At 52.4% G+C, this 19231-nt stretch overlaps 2 protein-coding genes across 2 annotated transcripts in view; one reads left to right on the top strand and one right to left on the bottom strand.

Moving 5' to 3' along the window:
• The window catches only part of LOC140904802 (uncharacterized), a 491655-nt gene that overhangs the window by 276938 nt on the left and 195486 nt on the right, over nt 1-19231 (bottom strand). The gene's annotated exons all lie outside the window — the stretch shown is intronic.
• On the top strand, nt 12332-18450 carry LOC140904803 (uncharacterized). Its single transcript, XM_073327147.1, has 5 exons — nt 12332-12373; nt 13401-13527; nt 16593-16706; nt 17117-17681; nt 17766-18450. Exons 1-5 carry the CDS (start codon nt 12332-12334, stop codon nt 18448-18450), a joined length of 1533 nt encoding a protein of 510 aa, XP_073183248.1.

Here is a 19231-nt window from a genome sequence, read left to right as displayed (position 1 = left end):
AATCCAGGTTTTCTCACCCTCCGCCCCCCACACAAATTCACTCTCCTGCTGGTGATAGCCCATCCAAAGTGACAACTCTCTACTTAATCTCTGGCTTACAGCAGAGACCTGGCCCCTCCTGCCAGGCTAGGCCCACAGACACGCTTTTAACCTCCTTTCTCCCTCCCGCATCCCAAAACAAAGTCTCTGAACGCAATCCTAGAAAAAAGCAGAACCAAAGGAGTCCCTTTCGAGGATTCCCTCTGACACTGACCCCACGGCAGCCACACCCCAGCAGGAGGGACATGGAGTCAGGAACTGGGTTTTCCTCTCTCTCATCCTCATCTTGTCCACAGGAAAGTGATTCTCCCCACAGTGCAGTAATACATCTGTCTGGGCAGATGAGAGAGCTGGAAATCTCTTTCAAAACTCTTTTATCCCACGGACCCTGTCAGTCTCTCTATCTCCTTTTCCCTGTGCCCTCTCCATGCCTGTCTGCTAGGAAACTCTCATTCCTGGGTTGTTTGCTCCCCCATGGCTGGATTTGCTCCTGCAAATGGCAGGAGAAATGGGGTGGGGGGCTGTTTGTGTAGAGTCATTTTATAGTCCTTCACTGCCTGCCTGGGATTTCCCCATTGCCTGCCTAGGACCCCCACCTGCCCTCCACCAGGATCTGCCAGCCCATTTGCCTGGGACCCCCTCCTCCTCCCAGCAGGACCCCCTGACGCTTTACAGGAGGACCCCTCACTCTGCGCCAGGGACCGCCCCACCACAGTGCTGTGCACTGGGCATGGCAATGGTCCCAGGAGCCAGCTGGGCAATCCCAGACAGAGCCCCTGGCACAGCACCAGGCAGCGTCTAATCCCCTGCCCCACCTGCCCAAGAGACCCCCACCCCCACTGGTCTGCAGCCAACAGGCCCCCAGCGATACCCACCTCCAGGACCCATAGCCTTAGGGCTGGGCACATCAGAACTATCCCCCAAAACCCCAAACCCTCCAGAACCCACCAACCTGACTAGGGTCCCCCCTGCCCAGCCACCCAGAGGCCTCCCCCTACCACAATGCCCCTTCAGCTCCCGCTGCAATCTCCCCACACAGACACCTGCCCCCCCAGCAACAGTGTTCCCTCACAGTGTCTGACAAGTGGACAGAAAGTTATCACAACCCCCTGCTGGCCAGTCACACAGGCAGGGGGAGCCCGGAGGGACGCCTCTTTAACAGGAGAAGGGAAGCCATGGAGGGCCAAAATAAGTAAGACATTTCCATACTCTGTCACTAGCAAATAATGGCCACCGTGGATCCACCCCAGAGTTGGCTACAGCTTTGTACTGCCGGAAGCCCCTCCTCACGGAGACCCTTTGTCATGGGGTTTGGGATACTTCTGGACCACGCTGCAGTCAGAGGGACCTCCTCATCCTGTGCCAGCTGGAGAAAAGAAAAGGGTCCAGCCAACTCGACCTATTCGACATTGGTGAGGCCTCTATTCGACATTGGTGAGGCCTCATCTGGAGTACTGTGTCCAGTTTTGGGCCCCACACTACAAGAAGGATGTGGATAAACTGGAGAGAGTCCAGCGAAGGGCAACAAAAATGATTAGGGGTCTGGAACACATGAGTTATGAGGAGAGGCTGAGGGAGCTGGGATTGTTTAGTCTACGGAAGAGAAGAATGAGGTGGGATTTGATAGCTGCTTTCAACTACCTGAAAGGGGGTTCCAAAGAGGATGGCTCTAGACTGTTCTCAATGGTAGCAGATGACAGAACGAGGAGTAATGGTCTCAAGTTGCAGTGGGGGAGGTTTAGATTGGATATTCGGAAAAACTTTTTCACTAAGAGGGTGGTGAAACACTGGAATGCGTTACCTAGAGAGGTGGTAGAATCTCCTTCCTTAGAGGTTTTTAAGGTCAGGCTTGACAAAGCCCTGGCTGGGATGATTTAACTGGGAATTGGTCCTGCTTCGAGCAGGGGGTTAGACTAGATGACCTTCTGGGGTCCCTTCCAACCCTGATATTCTATGATTCTATGAACTCTCTTGTTACCAACTGGGAACCACCCATCCCCCAAACAGGGGGAGGCCTCTGGCTTTGATGGGTATTGAATATATGGCTAGTCTCTTTTATCAGTAAACATTTTTAACAGAGAGAAAGGAGGGAACAAATGATTCTCAAAGGAGAAGGAAAGATGATCATTGTTGCAGGGGGATTAATTTCCCAACCAGGATGTAGAAGCTCTCAGGGCGACAGGTTCCCCCCAAAGAAGGACAAGTTCCTAGGATTTAGAGACATGGGGAACAGCCCCAAACTCGAGAGGATTTTTAATTGACATTTGATAATGACATCGTAAGAGGGAAACCTGAGATTTGAGATCAGTGTTCAGCAATGAAAGAGAAAGGGTGGAAATCTGAGGGATTTTGGATCCATTTATGCAAATTATAGAGAGGAAAGTGGAAAATGAGAGGGATTTTATAGCAGTTGTTGATAGGAGGTTGTCACGGAGTCCCTGGGCGATGCTCTGGAACTGCTCCCTACGAAGCCAGGCAGGACTCCGGGGAAGTCTCCTTTCTGTGAGCAGCCTGTCTTCAGGACACACAGCTCACCGAGCTTTCACCTTCCTGGGTCTGACCTCGGAGCATTCAGCATCCTCTGCCCCTCCGTCCGCTTCTCACAGCGAGTCTGCTCAGGCAGGGCTCCTGGGGAAGCCAGAGGGTCCTGCCCCCCAACTCCGCAGTCAGACGGGACTCTCAGCCAGCCAGTAAAACAGAGGTTTATTAGATGACAGGAACATGGTCTAAAACAGAGCTTGCAGGTGCAGAGAACAGGACCCCTCAGCTGGGTCCATTTTGGGGGCAGTGAGCCAGACAACCACGCCTGCACTTCACTCCAACTCCCTCCAGCCCCTCCTCCTCTGGGCTTTGTTCCTTTCCCAGGCCAGGAGGTCACCGGATTCCTTTGTTCTCCAACCCTTTAGCTCTCACCTTGCAGGGGGGAAGGGCCCAGGCTATCAGTGGCAAGGAAACAGGGTGTTGGCCATTCTCTGTGTCCAGACCCCTGCACACACATGCCCTCTAGGGCTCTGCAATGATCATACACCCTTATTGCACCACCTAGATACTAAAAAACTTCATAGGGGAAACTGAGGCACCCCCACACTATTCAGAGGAAACATTAAGAACAGTCCCACTTTGTCACATCTCTCCCCCCTTCGAGATCGAACTGAGCGGAGTCACTTTAGCCGGTGACCTGGGGAAGTTCGAAGCCACCAACATTCCCATGGGTGCCCCAGCATCTCTCCCATTCCTTGGGAGGAGTTACACCAGGCCCTTCCAGTTTCACGCCCTCCCTTAGGTCAGTGGTGGTCGATAGCACTCGCAGGCCGCATGTGGGAAGGTTTCTGTGGCCCATGCCCTTTGGCCACCCCAAAACCCCAGGGGGTCAAACTGGGATTGGGTCTTCTCCCCAACAAGCTGGCCAAACACAGCCACTTGGTTATGGGACTGTTTAACTTTCTTAACAGCTTTCACTTCATCGGAGACCTTCTCAAAGCTCTCCACACCGGGTCTTTCAACAGGACAGTCAGTGGATCCATTCACAACAGAAAATTTCTGGCTGTTAGGAACTGAAACTTTCTTGATAAAATCACTTTCACACCCTTCAGTGGCAGTAAACTGCTTGCAAAGACTCCATGAGGATTCCTTTCCCTAGGGGCTTTTCTATGCAATAATTCACCCCTCACAGAAATTCTGCCCTTACCCTCTTCACCGAGGGCTTGCTCTAGAGGAACACTTTCCTGAGCAACAACAGACTCTTTCTGGGTCTCCCTTACATCCAGAATCACCTCTGGCCCATCCGGCGGATTCCTACACAATCCCCTTTCAGGCAAACTTACAGACTTCCTAGACAAAAGGTCAGAAGCATTCTCCTTCCCTTTGCCACACACAAGTTCAGGAATCTTTTCCTTCTTGCTACCGGTTTCCACACCCTCAGGAGGTAACACAATCACATCACCTTCCTGCTCTCCTTGTGCCCTGGCTAGGATCTCACCCTGATTAGACAGAGTTGCTACACCCTTTCCAACAACACACTAGCAACAGGCAAAATACAAGCACCAGAATTGTCTCGTCTCTGGGATTTTACATAGACCCTAACTGGATGCGACCTAGTTACAGGGCCATTCTCCTGAGCAGACACAAACTTAGGACCCTTCCCTTCCTGGGCTTTAGCTGAATCCAGAACCAGCTCTGAGACAACTGCACGCCCCTCAACCATTACAGGCTGAAAGGCCCCTTCTGTCTGCTCCACAGACAAAGAAGAGCCGGACACACTTTCTCCTTTCCCAGACACCCAGCTTGGGACCTCTCTCCCCTTGTCCCAGCACACAAGGGTGGTCACAGACAACTGCTTGGAGATCAGGGTAGCTCCCTCCATTGGCAAGTCAATACCCCTGACAGACATAGGCATGTTTCCTTCACTGTCCCAATTCTCCACCCAGCTAACAGGTAAGGTCCAGGGACACTCCTCTTCCACTCTCCTCGACTTCCCACCCTGCTGACTAGACACAGCCATCAGCTCACAAGGCTGCCTAGGCTCATCCAGACTTTCCTTACCCAGCACCTTGCCACTCCCCACAGATCCCCTGCCCTGCCTGTGTCTCCCCCACTCAGCTGGGGTCTCAGCTCCCCCTTTGCTCAGCACTGCCCTTGCTGTCCCAGTGAAGGTAGGCAGCGAGCTCCCTGCTTTCCTCACTGCATCAGAGCCAGCGTGAGCCCCCTCTCCGGTGTGCAAGGGGGGCGGGGAGCATCTCTCTGTCCCACCCAACTCCAGGGGTCTGGTTAAAGTCAGGCAGATAGCTTGAGCCTAGCTGCTCCTCCCTGCTGCCAGCCAGGTCATCTGCATTTTAACTAACCATTTCCCTCTCCACCGATTGGTTCCCTGGATTCAAACCCTTGGCAGTTACAGGAGTACGGCCTGGATCCTGTCCCAAAGAGACACAGTCATCCCATAACAGGGTCTTGCAGCTGGTGTCCTGGAGAACCCCAACGACCAGCCAGCCCCACCCCTCCTGGGTCTGCACAGGGATCTGGGCCATAGGCAGGGCGAGGGGCTTCGTCCCTGGGACCCTCACCCAGCTCACACAGCCCCTCAGCCTCTGAGGCTGCACCACCCAGGGTCTGACACCAGTTCTCTCTGTCCCAGGATCTCGCCACCCCAGGAATGTCTCCCCATTCACCATCACCTTCTGCTCCCACTGGGGGTCTGAGGGGCCTGGCCCAAGGAAACTCCACACAGACATATAGGTTGGGACCAGGAGTGGGAGCCTGTCCACCTCCCCACCCATCTGGCTGACGGAGTCTACGGCCTTGGGACCCAGCAAGGGAGCTAGACACCGGGGCTTTTCCGCAGGGTCCCCCGGTTCAAATCTCCAGCCTGCTCAAAGGCAGTGAGGTGGGCATCCACATCCCCCCTCCTTAACCAGGAGCAGCAATTTAGTCTCGAGGTTCCCTGTGGAACTGGCCCCCCGGGGTCTATCCCCACTCACCCCTGGGGGGTCCCCTAGGCCTCTCCACTCCCCCATCACCAGTTCATGCTGCTGCTGCTGCTTCTGCAGCTCTTTCTCGGGCTCTCGCTGTCTCTCACGGTCCTCTTGCTCTCTCGGACTCAGCTCCAATCCTGTCCGACTCCGATCCCCGGATGGGGAACCCGATCGTGAAGACCCTCGTCTGGTCGGGGACAGGAGTCTTGGCGATGCCTGGCCACCACTCCAGCTGCTCCCAGATCCTGCTATAGCCCCATTTCGGGTCAGGAATCTGTCCCTTAGAGCGGTCATCCTCCTCCAGCTGCACGATTAACTGTGCTTTGGTGAACTTTCCAACGCTCAACCCTCTCTTTCTGCACAGGGTTACAATGTCCTTCTTCAGGAGACGGTGACAGGCCCTCACTCCGCCCTTCCCAAGTTGTGGACTCACAGGCCTGTGTGCTCTCAGCTCCCCACGGTTTCCAGGGAGAACCCCTAGTGTGCCAGCCCTTCTCGAGATCACCCCCTCTTTGTCAGGGTCGAGCGGCAGACTCCTCCGTCCCTGGGACCGCTCGCTGCAATCCCCAGGGGAACCCTGTTACTGCAAAAGTCCTTCTCTCTGGTCACACACTTCCAGGAGTTAACCGCCCCCTGAAACTCTCTCTCTCTGAATCTTCAGCACGTCTGGTCCCCGTCAATCCCCCTTCATTTTACTGCTCCCCAGTCACTTACTGCAGGAAGCGCTGTCCACAGGGTGCAGTACATCCCACCCCTGCCACCAGTTGTCACGGAGTCCCTGGGCGAGGCTCTGGAACTGCTCCCCATGAAGCCAGGCAGGACTCTGGGGCAGTCGCCTTTCTGTGAGCAGTCTGTCTTCAGGACACACAGCTCACCCAGCTTCCACCTTCCTGGGTCTGACCTCGGACCATTCAGCATCCTCTGCCCCTCCATGCCCTTCCCACAGCGAGTCCGCTCAGGCAGGGCTCCTGGGGAAGCCAGAGGGTCCTGCCCCCCAACTCCGCAGTCAGACGGGACTCTCAGCCAGCCAGTAAAACAGAGGTTTATTAGATGACAGGAACATGGTCTAAAACAGAGCTTGCAGGTGCAGAGAACAGGACCCCTCAGCTGGGGTCATTTTGGGGGGGACAGTGAGCCAGACAAACACGTCTGCCCTTCACTCCATGTCCCAGCCAGCCCCCAACTGAAACTCCCTCCAGCCCCTCCTCCTCTGGGCTTGGTTCCTTTCCCGGGCCAGGAGGTCACCGGATTCCTTTGTTCTCCAACCCTTTAGCTCTCACCTTGCAGGGGGGAAGGGCCCAGGCCATCAGTGGCCAGGAAACAGGGTGTCGGCCATTCTCTGTGTCCAGACTCCTGCACACACCTGCCCTCTAGGGCTCTGCAATGATCATACACCCTTATCCCACCACCTAGATACTTAAGAACTGCCTAGGGGAAACTGAGGCACCCCACACTATTCAGAGGAAACATTAAGAACATTAAGAACAGTCCCACTTTGTCACAGAGGTAAAAGCTGAGTGTATTTCCCACCACTATTTGGTCAATGAACAGAAATGGGCAACATTGGCAAACGTTTTAGATCCATATTCAGGAATCTGAGAAAAGGTGTAAATCTGAGATTTTCGTCGTAATTTATAATTACGGAGACAGGGAAAGCTCTCAGGGGCATATTCAATTAGAAGTAGACAACTAGAGTAAAAGTGGGGCAAACTTTTTTATCAATCTTTGAGACGTACAGAGAAAACGTGTCACAAACTACGCAACTGAGAACATGGGATAAACGCCAAGACCGGGGGGGATTTTATGTGGCTATTAAAGAACTAGCTGGAAAAGGGGGGACCGTTTGTCATATAAAATCCAGCCTGTCCAATACATAAACAGAAAGTGATGGTCCCCCCCACCCCCGTTCACCTGGGCAGCAGGGAGCCCTCTGAGGGGCTGACTGGAGGGGGCGGGGGGGGAGCTGGAGGGCTCCCTGGGGGAGGGGAGGGGGCGGCAGTGGGGGATGGGCAGGTGGGGGGTAGGTGGGGGCTGGGGGCAACGGTGCTGCAGTTGGGGGGCAGCAAGTGGGACTCGGAAGCGGGGATCGGGGGCAGCCCCATGGGGGACACGTCCCCTCCCTTCCCTGCCCCGGCAGAGACCGGCGTCTCCTCCCACCCCCACGCCGGGGCAGCCAGGTTGGGGGATGGCTCCGGGCTCCAACTTCCCACCGACACCGGGACAAATCGCTGCGGATAAAACGGGGGGGGAGGGAAATCCCGCCCCCCCCCACGGGAGGGGAGTTTCAATAGACATGTGAGGAGGAGGGAAGGAGGGAGAGACGGGGGTATCAGGGGAGACCAGAGAGCGGATCAATGGGGGGGGGGGAGTTTACAACCAGGTGGGAGCTACCGAGAGGGAAAAGGGGAAAACTGGGGGGCATTTGTGCCCGGGGGGGGGAAGGGGATCCAATTAACTCCCCCGCCGCCCCCCACTTCCCCCCGGGAATTTCCTGGCTGCACAGAGACAATTCAACCCCCCCCCACACGCAACTCCGGCTTCTCCCCCCAACACCCCCCAAGGGACCCCGCCCGCCGGGCCCCAGTCTCTGCCCCCCCCAATCCCAGCCGGGGGCAGAGAGTCACTTTCCTGCCCCCCCACCAGCGCTGCCCCCCCCGCGGGGTCTCCCACTCACCGGGTCGGGGGCGGGCAGAGCCGGGGCTGGTCCCAGCTGGACAAAGCCCCCCCCGGCCGGGCACGGGGGGGTTAATGACGGGCCCCCCCAGCACAGACCCCGGAGCGGAGCCGCAGCTGCTCCTCCGAGAGACCCGACACGAGGCAGCGTCTGGGGGCGGGGCCTGGAGTAGACCGGGGGCGGGGCAGCGTCTGGGGGCGGAGCCTGGAGCAGACCGGGGGCGGGGCAGCGTCTGGGGGCGGAGCCCGGAGCAGACCAGGCGCTGCCTCGTGTCGGATCTGTAGGAGGAGCAGCTGCGGCTCCCCTCCGGGGTCTGTGCGGGGTGGGGCCCGTCATTAACCCCCCCGTGCTCCGGTGAGTGGGAGACCCCGGGGGGGGAGCGCTGGGCGGGGGGGGCAGGAAAGTGACTCTCTGCCCCCTACCTGCCCATCCCCCACTGCCGCCCCCTCCCCGCCCCCTTCAGTCAGCCCCTCAGAGGGCTCCCTGCTGCCCAGGTGAACGGGGGTCGTGGGGGGGGACCATCACTTTCTGCTTCTGTATTGGACAGGCTGGATTTTATATCACAAACGGTCCCCCCTTTTCCAGCTCGTTCTTTAATAGCCACATAAAAGCCCCCCGGTCTTGGCGTTTATCCCATGTTCTCAGTTGCGTAGTTTGTGACACGTTTTCTCTGTACGTCTCAAAGATTCCTCAAAAATACCCTCAACGTTTGCCCCACTTTTACTCTAGTTGTCTACTTCTAATTGAATATGCCCCTGAGAGCTTTCCCTGTCTCTGTAATTATAAATTAAGACGAAAATCTCAGATTTACACCTTTTCTCAGATTCCTGAATATGGATCCAAAACGTTTGCCAATGTTGCCCATTTCTATTCATTGACCAAATAGTGGTGGGAAATACACTCAGCTTTTACCTCCTATCAACAACTGCGATAAAATCCCTCTCGTTTTCCACTTTCCTCTCTATAATTTGCATAAATGGATCCAAAATCCCTCAGATTTCCAACCTTTCTCTTTCATTTCTGAACACCGATCTCAAATCTCAGGTTTCCCTCTTACGATGTCATCATCAAATGTCAATTAAAAATCCTCTTGGGTTTGGGGCTGTTCCCCATGTCTCTAAATCCTAGCAACTTGTCCTTCCTTGGGGGGAAACTGTCGCCCTGAGTTCTTCTCCATCCTGGTTGGGAAATTAACCCCCCTGCAACAATGATCATCTTTCCCTCGCCTTTGAGAATCATTTGTTCCCTCCTTTCTCTCTGTTAAAAATGTTTGCTGATAAAAGAGACTAGCCATCTATTCAATACCCATCAAAGCCAGGGGCCTCCCCCTGTTTGGGGGATGGGTGGTTCCCAGTTGGTAACAGGAGAGTTGGCTGGACCCTTTTCTTTTCTCCAGCTGGCACGGGATGAGGAGGTTCCTCTGAGTGCAGCGTGGTTCCAGAAGTATCCCAAACCCCATGACAAAGGGTCTCCGTGAGGGGGGGCTTCCCGCAGTGCAAAGCTGTAGCCAACTCTGGGGTGGATCCACGGTGGCCATTATTTGCTAGTGTTGCCGGCACCCAGTGCCGAGAGGCTGAACAACAGCTTGAGTGGTTCGTTACCCGCTGTGCTACACCCAATAATCACAACGGGGTGGAGAAGCAGAAAAGTTTATTTGCAGCTGCAAAAAGGTACAGGGAGAATAAAATCTTAAATCCTGCACAACAGAGCAGGAAGTTACACAGGCTTTTATATATATATATATTTTTAGCATATTTATTTAATAGCAAGCTGCTCCAAGTATTCATATAGCCAGCCAATTCAGTTCCCAGCTAGTTCCCTGATTTTTTGTATTATTTGTTAAACTATATATAAAGCAGCTTTATTTAGCATTGTTTTTTTATATTTTTTTTGTTTGGCCTTGCTTAGTTTCAGGCAGTCTGACTCTGCAACATACTGTTGCAGATTCTTAGCATAACTGCTGTGTGTGCCTCCAGGCGGGGGGGCCAAGGACACTTGGGCCTAGTACGCAGAGCTGCTGCGAATGCCTCCAGGCAGGAGGGGGGGGGGGCAAGGACACAGGGGCCTAGTGCGAGGTGGCTTCATCGACACTCCTGGTCTTCCATCCCCTCGAGTTACCTAGTGGCCATGCCCCAGTGTTCCCAACAACTCCCCCCTTTGAGAACATTTAACAGCCTTGGCTTTGAGTTTTTTTATTTGGGCTATTTATTTTTTTATAATATGATTTTTTATAAGCATTTTGTGATAGCCCTGAAGAGAATGATTTATTAATTTTTGCAAAAGGGCCCTGATATATGATATTGCACAGCATAATACTAGTAATACAAGCAATATAGGAAAGAGAAATTTTAATAGCAGGCTAAATAAACCACCAAGCCAAGATGACCAACTTTAGCCTGAAAACAAGGGTTATAACCAATTGTTTTTTGGGGCAGTATAGGCAACCTGTGCTTTGGCTTGGGCATGGGTTTTAGCCTGTATTATTTTTTTATAGATTTTATAATTGCTATTATTTATATATATATAATATTGGGGCCCGATGAGGGCATAATTTTTTTTTGGGGATGCTAAGAGATAGTTTAAAGCTAGCCTGTTTTGGAGGGAAAATGTTTTGAGCTGCTATATTTTTTTATTTAATGTTTTTATTGTTGATTTTAAATTATTAATTGAGTTTTTTAATTTTAAGGCTATTTTTTTAAGTAATATTTGCAGCTTTATAGTATAGGTCTCCGTGAGGGGAGGCTTCCCGCAGTGCAAAGCTGTAGCCAACTCTGGGGTGGATCCACGGTGGCCATTATTTGCTAGTGACAGAGTATGGAAATGTCTTACTTATTTTGGCCCTCCATGGCTTCCCTTCTCCTGTTAAAGAGGCGTCCCCCCGGGCTCCCTCTGCCTGTGTGACTGGCCAGCAGGGGGTGGTGATAACTTTCTATCCACTTGTCAGACACTGTGAGGGAACACTGTTGCTGGGGGGGGCAGGTGTTTGTGCGGGGAGATTGCAGCGGGAGCTGAAGGGGCATTGTGGTAGGGGGAGGCCTCTGGGTGGCTGGGCAGGGGGGGCCCTAGTCAGGTTGGTGGGTTCTGGAGGATTTGGGGTTTTGGGGGGTAGTTCTGATGTGCCCAGCCCTAAGGCTATGGGTCCTGGAGGTGGATATCGCTGGCGGCCTGTTGGCTGCAGACCAGTGGGGGTGGGGGTCTCTTGGGCAGGTGGGGCAGGGGATTAGATGCTGCCTGGTGCTGTGCCAGGGGCTCTGCCTGGGATTGCCCAGCTGGCTCCTGGGACCATTGCCATGCCCAGTGCACAGAGCTGTGGTGGGGCGGTCCCTGGCACAGAGTGAGGGGTCCTCCTGTAAAGCGTCAGGGGGTCCTGCTGGGAGGAGGAGGGGGTCCCAGGCAAATGGCCTGGCAGATCCTGGTGGAGGGCAGGTGGGGGTCCTAGGCAGACAATGGGGAAATCCCAGGCAGGCAGTGAAGGACTATAAAATGACTCTACAGTAACAGCCCCCCAACCCATTTCTCCTGCCATCTGCAGGAGCAAATCCAGCCATGGGGGAGCAAACAACCCAGGAATGAGAGTTTCCTTGCAGACAGGCATGGAGAGGGCACAGGGAAAAGGAGATAGAGAGACTGACAGGGTCCGTGGGATAAAAGGGTTTTGAAAGAGATTTCCAGCTCTCTCATCTGCCCAGACAGATGTATTACTGCACTGTGGGGAGAATCACTTTCCTGTGGACGAGATGAGGATCAGAGAGAGGAAAACCCAGTTCCTGACTCCATGTCCCTCCTGCTGGGGTGTGGCTGTCATGGGGTCAGTGTCAGAGGGAATCCTCGAAAGGGACTCCTTTGGTTCTGCTTTTTTCTGGGATTGCGTTCAGAGACTTTGTTTTGGGATGCGGGAGGGAGAAAGGAGGTTAAAAGTGTGTCTGTGGGCCTAGCCTGGCAGGAGGGGCCAGGTCTCTGCTGTAATCCAGAGATTGAGCATTTTCTCAGCACGGCAGAATCTCGGATCTCGCTCTGCAGGGAAAGAGCCTGGGGGAAGCGTGATGTGAATTGAACTAATGTCCGTTCCTAAACTTCTACAACAGCCCTTCTTGCCCGGCCAGGTTGCAGAACGACGCTCATGTTTCTTTCTGGTTCATCCCGTCCTCCCATGGGACAAGGGAGCGACATGGCTGCAGAGGAGCCAGCTCAGGTAGGGATTATTGTGGGGGGTTCTGATCTGTTCCTGCAGGAGGGAGAGGGACAGCAAATACACGGGAGAGGGGAAGGTTTGCACCGTCTGGTTTGGAGGTTGGAGCGGGGCAGGAAATGCACAGGGTGGAGAAAGGGAGGAGGCCAGGGGGTGGCAGACCTGCTGGGAGTTGTTTAATAAGTGGCGTAGATTCTAGGAAGAGACCCATGAGGTTCGGAGGTGGAAATGCTCCAATCTGGTGAACAGAAAATAACCTACCTAGATGGGGCTGGGAAAAAGGACCAGACTCGTAGTGCTGGAGCCTGACCCAACTAACCAGCGGGTGCCTTGAAATACGAAGGGGGAAGCCACCAGTCAGGCTTAGGAGAGATTCCCCTGCCTCATATCCAGCTCTGGGAGTGGCTAAGTCATTATGCAAGGTAACCTATTTCCCCTTGTTTTTTCCTGCCCCCCACCCCCCCGACGTTCTTGTTAAACCCTGGATTTGTGCTGGAAATGGGCCACCTTGATTATCATACACATTGTAAGGAGAGTGATCACTTTAGATAAGCTATTACCAGCAGGAGAGTGGGGTGGGAGGAGGTATTTTTTTCATGATTTGTGTGTATATAAAAAGCTCTTCTACACTTTCCACAGTTTGCATCCGATGAAGTGAGCTGTAGCTCACGAAAGCTTATGCTCAAATAAATTGGATAGTTTCTAAGGTGCCACAAGTCCTCCTTTTCTTTTCACAAGGAGGAGGGTGTTGGGCTTCCTACAAGAGATCTCTCCCTAGACCCTGCTCGGGGCAGCATCTCCGGTATCAGTCTGTGGCTAGTAGGTGTGTGATGGATCTGCTGGGAGAGAGGAGGGCTCTCTCTTCGCCCCCTCACCCTGGTGTTTCCTGGGTGCTCTGAGCAGGGTGGGGGTGGGACTCTGTTGACTGCGGTCCACCCAGAGTTTCCGTTTGATTAGCTCCTCTCCCCCACGAATAGTGGGGCTGTGAGTGGGGCAGCAGGTCCTGAGTGTGGGGCTCTGGCTCTTTCAGGGGACGGTGACCTTCGAGGAGGTGGCTGTGTATTTCACCAGGGAAGAGTGGGCTCTGCTGGACCCCGCTCAGAGAGCCCTCTACAGAGACGTCATGCAGGAAACCTATGAGAATGTGACCTCGCTGGGTAAGGATTCCTGTCCCCTCGGTTCTTGGGAGGGGAACGGAAGAGATGAGGTTCACGCCACCCCCACAATGCCACCTCTGCTCTGTCCTGTTCCAGCATCACCCCAGCATGCCAGTGACACACACACGACCAGAGACCCTCCCCTGCTGCTGAACGCTGTGGGAAGAGAGCACAGGAGCAGAATCGCACAGTGTCAAATATCTCCTGTTTGCACAAATAAAATGGGGGGTTAGGTCCAGCATATCGAACAGAAGCTTCCTACCCCTGGCCTTCTCTCAAACCCTGAGCCTTCTCCACCCAGACCAGAATGTGCTTGGGGTGTAAGAAGCAGGCTGCTGGGGTCAGAGCGGCTGGTCCAGGGTTACTGATCACACAGACCTTGAATGCTGGCTGGGGGAATCCAGACAAGGGAGCTCCAGCAGCAGAGCATTGAAACTCAGCCAGGATTACAGATGACACAACTCCTCACTGCTCCGGATTGCCCCGTGCATGGGACAATGGCCTCGGTTGCTGGTGAAAATCCTTGAGACCTGGAGAGTTGCTCCCCCGATCCCCATGTGCACTAACCACAATCTACCTTCTCTGCAGACTTGGTTTTTTGAGTCCCTCATTCCTGAAGTCACATGACCCCGATTCTTATTCTTATTTTTCACATTCTGCTTTTCTAGACTATTTAGAGTCTGTTGCTTCTGAATGATAGTTTCTAATTTCCCAGTGTTCTCCACAGCCAGGGATTTTCCTACTCCCTCCCATTGCACTGGACTCACTAGGTTCCCTGGTATTTCAGAATGGCCACACTGGGACAGACCAAAGGTCCATCTAGCCCAGTGTCCTGTCTTCCGACAGTGACCAGCGCCAGGTGTCCCAGAGGGAATGAACAGAACAGGGAATCATGAAGTGATTCATCTCCTGTCACCCATTCACAGCTTATGACAAAGAGAAGTTAGGGACACCATCCCTGCCCATCCTGGCTAATAACCATTCACGGACCTGTCCTCAATAGATTTCTCATGGTGTTTTTTTTTTTTGTAACCCTGTTATAATCTTGTCCTTCACAACGTCCTCTGGCAAGGAGTTCCCCAGGTTGACTGTGCATTGTGTGAAGAAATACTTCCTTTTGCTTCTTATAAACCTGCTGCCTATTAATTTGATTGGGTGATTCCTAGTCCTTGCGTTATGAGAAGGAGTAAATGACACGTCCTTATTTACTTTCTCCACGGCAGTTTTGATTTTATAGACCTCTCTCATATCCCCCCTTTGTCTGTTTTCCAAGCTGAATAGTCCCGGTCTTTTTAATCTTTCCCCGTACAGAAGAGTTTCATACCTGTAATCATTTGGGTTGCCCTTTTCTGAACCTTTTCCAATTCCAATATATCTTTTTTTGAGATGGGGCAACCACATCTGCAGGCAGTATTCGAGATGTGGGTGTACCATGGGTTTATATAGAGGCGATAGGATATTTTCTGTCTTCTTATCTATCCATTTCAGAATGATTCCCAACATTCTCTTTGCTTTTTGACTGCCGTGGCACACTGAGTTGATGTTTTCAGAGAACTGTGCCCAGTGACTCCAAGATCCCTCTGTTGAGTGGAAACAGCTCATTTAGAGCCCATCATTTTATATGTGTAGTTGGGATTATGTTTTCCAATGGGCTGCAATATGGTGCTATCCTGCTATCCTGTTCCCATTCTCATAAAAGAAGAAGAGCATCCAAATGCGTGTTTACCTTCATTCCCTCAGCGGTCCTCATGGGAATCCCTGATCGGTTCCAAAGTGTATTAAAACCTTTCTTAAAGGGTTACCTCCTGGTGGTTATCAGGTCCTGTGAGTTTGTAGCCCAGAAAGACCCCCCTCAGTCAGCTCAAACTCAGCTGTTTATCCCCCAAAAGTCTGTCGTCTTCAGTCTCCTGAATGAGGGTGACTCCCTTTCTGCATTGGGTAAAGCTTCAAAAGGTGGAGCTCTGCATAACCAGCCTTGAGATCTGGCATTCATCACCCCGTAGCGATACCAGCTTGCACAGGAAACCCATCCCGCAGCCCTTCCTGGTATCATGTGGCGCATCTCGGCATCATAGTCTGTGAAGAATTCATGCTTTCAAGGGCTGGCTTAGATATACAGATAACAGTCATAATTAGGGCAAGAGTTTGCAGGCAATGAAAAGAGAGTAATTGACAAACGTGAGCAATATCTAATCCTTTAAAGCCTGAAAGTGCCTTGGGGGGAGGGGACAGGAGCCGGCTGTGTGGGGGCGGTGGGGCTCAGATACTGGGCATTGAGAGCCTAGAGCCAGCTGTGCGCTGGAGAGACGGGGCATGAACCAGCTGTGTACAGGGGAGATGAGCAGGGGAGAGGTGCTGTGGACACAGCCGCGAGCAGCTGTGAGTGCCGTCCTCTCTGCAGCATGATGAGAGAGCCTGGCATCCCACTGCCGATCCCAGACTTGTATGAGGAGGGAAGAAATTGGCATCAAGTCTCAACCGCAGCCAGCCTGTGCCCTGGGGAGGAGACGGGTGTCTCCAGGGAGAAATCTGGGGGATTGTGACCCTGCATGCCCCACCCACCCTCTGATCAGCAATTCCGGATATTAACGGTGATTCCACAAACAAAGAGTAATTTTGGGAAAAAATGCAGTCCTAGCGACAATTTCCGGAAAACACTGGCCCTGGTTGGAACATTAAATCCGATAGTCTCAAGATCTAGGCCTGTGTTGATCAGATCTGCCACTCTGCCTTCACGGAGTTCACTCTGCTGGTGGGTTCTACCCCTTCCCCCATTCTGTGTCTGCCTTGTCTATTTAGATTGTAACTTCTTCAGGGCACGGGCCATCAACGCTTCTCGGTTTGTACTGTGCCTAGCAAAATGAGGACCCACTGTTAGTTGGCCCTTAGGCACTAAGGTAATGAATATGATTTATAATAATCATCTCCTGGCACTTTGAGCCAAGGAAGCCGGCCTTGGGACGTTACTACTTAAAAGTGAGCTGGGCTTAAAAGCATGGAATATTCTTTGTGACAAGTATCCCACAAATTCCACTGACCTCCCTTGTTTTCTTTGCCTTGAGCAGGGTTTCCATTTTCCAGAACTGATGTGATCTCGCAGCTGGAACGAGGGGAGGAGCCGTGGGTCCCAGACCTTCATGGCTCTAAGAAAAAAGTGCTCCCGAGAGCTGCCTGCATAGGTGAGGCATTGGTTAAACCAACCCCAAAACTGTCGGTGAATACAGGAAACATTTGGGATGCCCTACAAAGACCTTGTGAGCTCTCCAAGTTCAGGATTGTTCCCTGCAGATGTAGAATCGTTAGGCAGAGGTCACTCATGGCTTCCCACCTATCCTGACTGACAACTGGCAGCAGGTCCCTCCCCAATCTCGATGTCCCCTGAGATTTCTTCTGACATACGGACCCAGAACTGATCCCTTCCTTTCTTTCCTCTGGGGAAGGTTGAAGGGAAAATCAGCTCCTGATAAGTTTGATCTGTCCTGTACACATTTTGGTTCCTTCATCCCTTTTTCCATTCTTCTCTCTGAGATTTCCTTTCTCTCTGGCGCAGGCAGAGACTTACGTCTGGATTCTCTCGGTCTCCCGTCAGGTGTTGGGATGGTGAGTGAAAACGAGGAGGAACCCCAGCAGGAAGATGCTGAGCGAGTAGAAGCCCATGGGATGTTGTCAGGAAGGTCCAAAGGGAATGATTCTGGGAGCTGTGCACGCCCAGAAAAAACAAAAGCCTGTGAGAGTCAGCAGAGGCCAGAGGAAAACTTCGGTAGCCAGTCAGACCTTATTACACGTGAGAGAATGAACTTGGAAGGAACACGCTACACATGCCTCGAGTGTGGGAAAAGCTTCAAAGGGAGCTCGGACCTTCTCACACATCAGAGAATCCACATGGGTGAGAAACCTTACGCATGCTGTGTGTGTGGGAAATGCTTCAAGCGGAGCTCACATCTCATTGCACATAAGAGAGTCCACATAGATGACAAACCTTATGGCTGCCCTGAGTGTGGGAAACACTTCAAGCAGAGCTCACACCTTATTACACATCGGAAAATCCACACGGGTGAGAAACCTTATGGATGCCCTGAGTGTGGGAAGCACTTCATTGACAGTTCATCCCTCCTCTCACATCAGCGAATCCACACAGGGGAGAGGCCCTACACATGCTCTCAGTGCGGGAGAAGCTTCAGTCAGAGCTCTACCCTAATCAGACATCAGAGAACGCACACAGGAGAGACCCCCTACATGTGCTCTGAGTGTGGGAAAAGCTTTAATCGGAGCTCTGTACTGACCACACATAGAAGAATCCACACAGGTGAGAAGCCTTATGGATGCTCTGAGTGTGGGAAACGCTTCAATCGGAGCTCATACCTTATCATACATCGGCGAATCCATACGGGTGAGAAACCTTATGGATGCCGTGAGTGTGGCAAACACTTCAATCAAAGCTCAGCCCTTACCACACATCAGAGAATCCACACCGGTGAGAGGCCCTACACGTGCTCTGAGTGCGGGAAAAGCTTCAGTCAGAGCTCTACCCTAATCACACATCAGAGAACGCACACAGGAGAGACCCCCTACATGTGCTCTGAGTGCGGGAAAAGCTTTAATCGGAGCTCTGTACTGACCACACATAGAAGAATCCACACAGGTGAGAAGACTTATGGATGCTCTGAGTGTGGGAAACGCTTCAATCGGAGCTCATACCTTATCATACATCGGCGAATCCATACGGGTGAGAAACCTTATGGATGCCGTGAGTGTGGCAAACACTTCAATCAAAGCTCAGCCCTTACCACACATCAGCGAATCCACACAGGTGAGAGGCCCTACACGTGCTCTGAGTGTGGGAGAAGCTTCAATCAGCGCTCAACCCTTATTAGACATCAGAAAATCCACATAGGAGTGATCTCTAACAAATGCCTTGACTAGGGCTGGCCAAAGGTTTTTTTTTTTAAGAAAAAAATCACATTTGCAAATTCCCACTTAGTGATCTGTGCCCCATCTTCACTGTGGTTACTCAGCTCCCCCAGATGAGTTGCCTGCTTCTGCTTTTTGCAGCTCACCCTTCTTTGGGGTCAGTCCTGTGATGTTTTCTATCAACTCCTTTCCTTTTGAGTCGAAGGAGCGTGTGTCCCTCCAGCCAGGAATGTTCATCATCCAGGTGGGGGAGAGAGGTTTGTTCCCAACAAGCTACACTGAGGCAAAAACTACCCGTGCCATACATCCATTAGGACTGTACATGGCATTGGCTGCTCAAGTTAGTCATCTTGGTGTTAAAAGACAATTACAGTTGTCGTGCAGATGCAGCCGAGGTGCAGTGGTTGGCATTAGCTTTCCCCTTGACCTGACCTAAACTCCATCACTTTTCCTAGTCTAAACAAACCCTGAGCATCACAGCTATACTGTTCCCCCATTTAAAAACAATTGTTGGTCATCAAGTTCCCCCACCAGGAACATATTGTTTCATTCCCAGTTGTCACAGTTCATCAGAGCGCTGTTGCTTCAGGTTTTCCTGAAGGCAGATATTTTTACTACCGTTTTCCTCCCTTAAAATATATTGAAGTATAACAAAGAGCAGGAATAGGGAAGGGAGAGGGAAAAATGTCTTTTCCCCTCTGTAACAACAGAAGAACATAGGGTAAATCAGAGGGATTCTCCATCACCATCTCTATCCCCCTGTTCTTCAAGTGGTAAGGTCAATATTTCCCAA

This window comes from Lepidochelys kempii, unplaced genomic scaffold (assembly GCF_965140265.1).
Source record: "Lepidochelys kempii isolate rLepKem1 unplaced genomic scaffold, rLepKem1.hap2 scaffold_78, whole genome shotgun sequence".
NCBI lineage: Eukaryota > Metazoa > Chordata > Testudines > Cheloniidae > Lepidochelys > Lepidochelys kempii.
This window is presented reverse-complemented; position numbering and strand designations above follow the sequence as displayed.